At 31.1% G+C, this 7367-nt stretch overlaps 1 protein-coding gene across 1 annotated transcript; it reads left to right on the forward strand.

Moving 5' to 3' along the window:
• Positions 1–207: 207 nt before the first annotated feature.
• Positions 208–4477, forward strand: LOC127104033 (protein TIFY 6A). The gene is made up of 7 exons (XM_051041275.1): positions 208–397; positions 2318–2457; positions 2749–3032; positions 3129–3228; positions 3386–3674; positions 3889–3949; positions 4190–4477. The coding sequence occupies exons 1-7, from the start codon at positions 310–312 to the stop codon at positions 4335–4337; spliced, it is 1110 nt and encodes a 369-aa protein (XP_050897232.1). The 5' UTR covers positions 208–309; the 3' UTR covers positions 4338–4477.
• Positions 4478–7367: the final 2890 nt, after the last annotated feature.

The following is a 7367-nucleotide window of genomic DNA, read 5'->3' on the forward strand; positions in this document are numbered from 1 at the left end:
TACCATAAAAAGTAAAAAGAAAAGCAAAAGCAGTCAGAAAAAGAACCAACTTGTGCGGTGGTCCGGTCACTTTCTTTTCAACCGGTAACCATCATCTTTCAGAATCGAATATCTTTTCATCCAACGGTTCACATTCATTTCACGTTTCTAATCACCAACACGAGCCTTTTTATTATATTCAACTTGCATTTTACTATTTTTCTCTTTATATATTTCTTTTTCTTCTACTCTCTCAAACCCTTCACTTTTCTCTCTTTCTCTCTCTCTCTGCAACTTATAAATTTTTTGGTATCTCATTTTTTTCACCATATGGAGAGAGAATTTCTTGGCTTCACTTCCAAAAGTAATCCATGGATTACAATCAAAGAAGATGCTTCCAACAAATCAAAAGACCCAGGTAACAATTTTGCATTTATTTATTAACTTTCCATATATTATTATCTTTTTTTTTTGGCCAATACCTCTTATGTGATGTGAAATCTGAGAACTTTGCATTAGAAAATTCTAGCTGTTATTATTGGATTTTGTTTGTTTTCATGATGAACTTGGTTAAGATTATCTAGTAATTAAAAAGACATTTTAGCTTTATACTAATTTGCACCCTCCCATGCAATATATTGTGTCGGTTTGTTATAGTTTTTTTTAATTAAATGAAAAATGGTTTAAATAACTTTTTTAATAAAAAATTAATTTTAATATTTTTAATATTTTTATATGATTTTTTTAGATGATAAAATTAAAAAAAAAAGATTTAACATGAAAATCTATTTCTCATAAAAATATTTTTAAGAAATACATATTATTTTTTTAAAATTACATGATTTTTATCATACTAAAATATCTAACACTAATTGTCTAAATTATATAATATAAAAATATTTTAAATTTTATAAAATAATTTTGAAATAAATTCTTCTATTTTTAATAAATTTTCATTAATATAAAAATAGACTTTTGAATATTAATTGTTTACAAAATATTATATATTATATTCAATCAAATAGATAAATGTATTTTTATGTGTGTAAGGTAAAGTATCTATCTTACAACTACTTGTGTATGCAAGAAAATTTTTATTTAGCACATGTGGTTGGGTCCATATGATATTTATGGTTGAAAGTTGATGTTTGATATGGATATGGTAGGGAATAGCAACTTGTTGTAAGAGAAAAGCCACAATCATTGAGCTAGTTGATATATATATAGGCCATGAGAATATCAAGTTTGAATTTAATTGCCATCCATTCTATCAAAACAAAAAAGTGTGGTGTGATATAGGGTCAAAAAGAAAGAAATGATGTAGGTCACTAGATATTTTTATTTCAAATTTTGAATAAATGGTTTTCATATTTAATTTAAATTTGTTAAATTATTATTAATGTGTGGGGCACCTCTCTTGATTTTTTATTACATTTCTTAGATGGTTGGTTACACAACTTATGTTAGAAAACGTGCTCTTGGTTGTCTAGTGCTCTTTATTCTAATATTTAATTTGAAAAATGCAGTCCTTCTTTTTCTTGATTTTGATGCAATATTAAAATATTGATGTAAAATATTTAAATGTTAGTATCATATGTTTTTTTAATATAAATATCTTGGATCTTGACGTGTGAATGATTGTATTAAAGGATATAAAATATTTTACGTTTATAAATGTATAAACAAATCACTATAATATTAAATCAGTCTCACAAAAAAATTATTTAAAATAAAGTCTAACATGGGAATTGATGATGCATGCAAAGCTTTGAGAATTAAATAATTGCTGGCTGCAAAGAAGTTTATATAAAATAAAGTTTTACAGAGGAAAACATTTTAATAAAAACAAAGTCATATAGAATAAAATATTGCAAGCTAATAAAATAGTACTATTTAGTACATTACATAATTATATTATATGGTGGACTATGATTAAATAATACCATGCTTCATAAAGAATTACAATATTAATTTTTTTCTTGTTACTTTTGTTATTAAATTTTAATTTATATACCTTATACCTGGCTAGATACTACCTAGGTAACAATAAACTAAATAACAAAGTAACAAGGCCACATGTAATATAATTATACAATATAAAATAAAATAAAATAAAAACTATAGCTTCTTGTGATGAAAGTTCTGCCAGAGCATCTTCAAAATAATTTTAAGATTTTTTTAATAATAGTTTCATTGTTGTTTCTAAAGTTTATTTATTTATTTATTTATTTATTTAGTACAATTTTTTCTTTGTAGTTTTTTTCTTATAAATATTAATATCTTCATCATTGTGTTTTTTCTTAGTTTTGGGAGGATATAATCAATCTGTTGTATGCAGTTAGGAGTTCAGCAATGCAGTGGTCATTCTCAAATAAGGTTTCAAATCTTCCTCAATTCTTGTCCTTCAAGAACACTCATGAAGATATGTCAAGAAACATTCTAAGGGATCCAATAGTTTCTTCAGGATTCGTGACACAGGTTTGTTTGTTTTTTTCTCGAATAATTTTTTTCTATGACTAAAATTTCATTATATAAATATAAATAAATAATAAGTGAGATCTCGCATGTTTGAATTTATGTTTTTAGAATTAAATATTTTTGCATAATTATTAACTAAGTTGATTTAACTAGGATGTTCATGGTAAGATTTGAATCATTTTTAAAACAAAAAATTTATATGATCCAAAAATAAAATTACTCGTAGTTAATTTGACTTTGGATAACTAGTAAAAAAATTGATCTAAGCAATTTTTTTATGGTATTTTGTAGGAAAATGTTAGCATAGGAAATCAAGTAGGAAACAAGCATGGAGTTTATCCTATGCAATGTTGTGATGCACAAACAATTTGCAATCAAGAATCAAGAACATTTTCAGTATCAAACCAATCTAATAATCAAACAAGTTCTGTTCTTCCATCCAATCTTGCTACATCTGGAATCAACATGGTTAATTCGGTTATAAAATCGCAATCTTTCGGTTCTAAATCCTCTGCTGCTACACCTCTATCTGTTCTTCCATCAATAGGTTCCATTGTTGGCTCTACTGACTTAAGGTATATCACAAATTTAAACATTTGAAAAGATTTATTTTTTATTTCATTGAGTATAATTTTTAGAGCAAGAAATTTTTTGTTTATTTATTTTTATAGGAATAGGAATTGTTCCAAATCCAATGGTACTATACCTGCTCAATTGACCATTTTTTATGGTGGTTCAGTATGTGTTTATGATGACATATCTCCTGAGAAGGTAAATTTTTTACCCTAAACTTTTTTTAATTTCAAACTAGTCCTTTCATTTTTGTGAAATAATGAATTTATAGTAGAGCAAATTGCTATTTTCTGCAATATTTATTTATTTATTTATGTTAAATATTTTTATATTTATTTTTACTTTTTGTGACTAGGCTAAGGCTATCATGTTATTAGCTGGAAATGGGACTAAAAAGCAGCCAGAAATCTCTATTCCTTCCAAAAAAGATGGTTTCATTATAAGTCAATCTTACCCATCACCATTGCCAAGTCCTCTTCCAATGGCTTCTCATGCAAATTCTCAACAAAGGGGAGGATCAAGTAGCAATAATGAAATCACAATTCTAAGATCTTTAGGACCTTCAAATGTCCCCAATAATCATTTAGAATCTTCTATTGTTGCTACTTCTATAGGATCTGCCCCTGCAGAAATGATTCAATCAGGTACATTTTATCTATGTGGTCTCTTTATCTGTTAGCAACACATTTTTTTAATATTTTACTTTTTAATATTTTTATATTAATATTTGAAATTTTGTCGTGTCCGGATTTTTTAATAGAAAAATCCGATCAGACAATAATTCATTTGAAAAAAGATGTGTTGTTAATATTTTTCTAAGGTGCGAGGATAACTAACAAATTATTGTTGTGTTTTTAGTATGTTTGCCTCAAGCACGAAAAGCATCGTTGACTCGATTTTTGGAGAAACGGAAACAAAGGTAATGTTCTAATGAAATTTATGTGTTGTTTTACATTCGTCTAAACTTATCATTGTGGAAACCTAATCGATCAAAAAAAATTATGTAATTTTTGATTTTTGATTTTAGAAAACATTTTAAAATTTAATTGAACTTAATAACCAAATTGGCTAACATGATAGCATTATATTAGTTCTATAATTTCTATTATTTTGTGATCTGATTTTCTTAAGCTAATGTATTTTCTTTGTACATACTTAGGGCAATGAGCTCATCACCATACTATATGAACAAGAAATCAAATGAAAGCAGCACTCCTGGATCAGATAGTGCAAGTTTCTCCATTGATTTTTCTGGTTCAAGTTCTCAACCAGCTACAAACTTAAGAACAACATGTATGGAAGTTTAGATAATAATATAATATCATATAATATAATATGCTTTTTCAATTGTAAGATCAATTCTTTAATTTGATCATTGGCAGAGAATTTTCATAGCCATTTTGGTCTTTTCACTTATATATCTTTTGTTTCCCAAGCTTTTTCATCATTATCACTTTTTTTTAGAATTTTACTTCATTTTATCATATGTCTTCATATGATTTTTTTTTAAGAATTGTTTCATCTGATTTGTATAATTATTTCCATTATAATTACAACAGTGGACAATCTTTAAATTCATTTTGATTGGAGTTTTCAAAATAAAATTGGTGTTGGGAAAGCGATGTCAAGAAAATTGAGTATGATCGGTTGAATTTTTTTTCAAAATAACCAATTATTTCAAAAAAATAATCCAAAATAACCGAGTTTGGTAGAGGATGCGTCAGATGAATTAGCGCACCCCCAAACCACTAAGAAGAGGCGCCAATAACATTGGTGCATGCATTGGGCTCCTCATGAGGAGGTGCCAATGCTAGTGGCACCTGCATTGGGCCTCATGAGGAGGCATCAATGCTAGTGGCGCCTTAGTGTGTTTTGGTTGGTGGGTGTATGCGCCAATTCATCTGGCACATACACCCCCTTCTATTTTGTTTATTTTTTAATTTTTTAATATTTAGTTTTTATTATTTAATAAATAAGAAATAGTAATGAAAAAAAATAAATTCATTGAATATATAATAATTGGTTACATTGGATTAGACTGACAATAAACTAATGACCCCCCCGATTATAACGTTCCCCGGTTCCACATCCCGGTGCGTTAGTTTGTCTTCGAGGTCTCCCATGATTTTCTTGAGGTGTTGGTGGTCTTTGGGTGCTGACCTGATCGAGCGATGGCTGGTTGGAAGGTCCGACGGAAGTTCTAGCGGTATTTGACAGATGTGAAATCATTTGCTCCCAATATTCGAAGGGGCTCTGGCCAACGACGCTTCCGTAATGGAGTTCAGTGCCCATGTCATCGTAGTTAGGGCGTTGGGGTTGGGTGAATTGGGGACGGTATAGTTGCCCAAATTGGGCCATTGAGTCGTTTTGGAAACGAATCAATGGTTCCTGGGCGTACTATAGTTAAACAATGGTTGGGTGTTTATTGGTAGGGGGCTACGATGAAGTGACCCATATGAATCATTTGGGCTATAGACGGTTGTGGTTGCGGGGTTTGATTCTTAGTTTTGTGTTTGAGTGGGTGGTATGAATGGATTGCGACGTTGGATGGTTGGTTGTTGGGTGGTTGGCATGAACGGGTTGCGATGTTGGGTGTTTGGTTGTTGTGTGTATGTGGTCGGTTGATGTTGTGTGGTTGGTTGTTGGGTTTGGGTGGGTTCACATTGGTGTTAGGTGGTGAATTATTGTGGGGCATACGATGACGAAGCATGTTGGCGTGGATTCATCAAATACCTCGACTTAGATATAAATTGCTGAGTTGTTACCAACCTACACCATGCCATATATTGTTGAGTGGGTCTTGCACCTTGGATGACTGGTTCGTTCAAGATGTGTTGTCTTCGATTCCTCCATTGACGACACATGTCTTTTGCAAAGTCTCTCCAGTCAGAATAATCCCACTGTGCATCGACCCTTTTTTGATGTCAATTTCCCAAACACGTGGGAAATTCTGGAATCTGTTGTAGCATTTCGAACTGCAGTTTAAACCCGGTCACTTTGGTGCATTTCCACCGTAGTGAATCAGATAATCGGTGTCTTCGCTGTCCAAACTGCAGCATCGTCATGGTTCACATCATGATTCAGACCCAGATATGACCTCCAAACAAACTGTAAAACAATACGAAATGGTTAGATGGAAAATAATTTGAGAATTATTTTTAAATTAAAATATAGTTCGGAAGGATTATTACATCGTCATGTCCAATGTGGTCCAATAGATTTCGATAGACTACAATAGCGTGTTTCGGACACCTGTTGTAGTTCATTCCCTTACTGACCACCTAAGATAATAATAAATATAATTAACTAAATGGTGAATGGTAAAGTGTTAGACTTACTTGGTTGCAATCGGGAACACGAATGGGCGCTCATTTATCGGGGTGAGTGACGGCATTCTTGACCACCCCCAAGCTTGAAGCAAATACGCACATGAAAAAAAAGTACAGGTATTCTTTTTTGCAGTTCTACACATTGCACTATATAGATGCGCCAACACAGTTGAACCCCAACTATAAGTGTTTACCTTATTAATGTTGCGTAATAAAGGTAAATACATTATATTCACATAATTACTTGTACTTTCTGAAGAAAAAAAAGTTACCAAATAAAATCAAAATATAACACCGAGCTTTTATTATTTTCTCATACTCGGTTGAATCGTCGGACAATACTATACTGACATAATATTGTTTTAGGTATTTTAAATTTATACCTTGCCCCCTTGCTTGACCGGATGTGTCTCCCTCAGTTTCGTCGTCTAACAAAGGGGCACCCAATAATTCATTGCATATATTGTTGTCTTGGTTAACTCGACCATTCACTGCCTTTCCGTATATACGGAGACCCAACAACATGTACACGTCCTCAAGTGCGACGATACACTCACCAATCGGAAGGTGAAATGTGTGGGTCTCGGGTCTCCACCTCTCCAACAAAACCAGAATGAACTTGTAGTCCACCGAGTACAAATCAATGTTTAGTAGATTTCCAAATCCACATCCTCTGATATATGGTTCTATTAAAGGATCGTGGGATACATATTCATGCACACAGCATCTAAACCGCTTCGGATCCTAATAACAAAAAAGTAAGAAAATACAATTAGAAGAAGAAATACATACTCAACAAACACACATCTATAAGAAGTAAGACAAAAATAGAAACTTAAAAGAGAGAGATAACAAAGGTATAACACAAAAAAGATATCTATTAGAAGTAAGACAAAAATAGAAACTAAAAAGAGAGAGATAACAAAGGTATAACACAAAAAACATAAAAAAAATTGAAAGAGAGAGATAACGTACAAATGTCGAGATATTCTCGATTGTGCCTCTGTG

The sequence above is a fragment of the Lathyrus oleraceus genome, chromosome 1 (genome assembly GCF_024323335.1).
Source record: "Lathyrus oleraceus cultivar Zhongwan6 chromosome 1, CAAS_Psat_ZW6_1.0, whole genome shotgun sequence".
Lineage (NCBI taxonomy): Eukaryota > Viridiplantae > Streptophyta > Magnoliopsida > Fabales > Fabaceae > Lathyrus > Lathyrus oleraceus.

Bases quoted from the DNA above. Each gene is read 5' to 3' on its own strand.
- LOC127104033 (XM_051041275.1), top strand. From the start codon at position 310: ATGGAGAGAGAATTTCTTGGCTTCACTTCCAAAAGTAATCCATGGATT. The intron at 398-2,317 runs GTAACAATTTTG...TGTTGTATGCAG, and splicing joins CAACAAATCAAAAGACCCAG to TTAGGAGTTCAGCAATGCAG. The intron at 3,950-4,189 runs GTAATGTTCTAA...GTACATACTTAG, and splicing joins TTGGAGAAACGGAAACAAAG to GGCAATGAGCTCATCACCAT.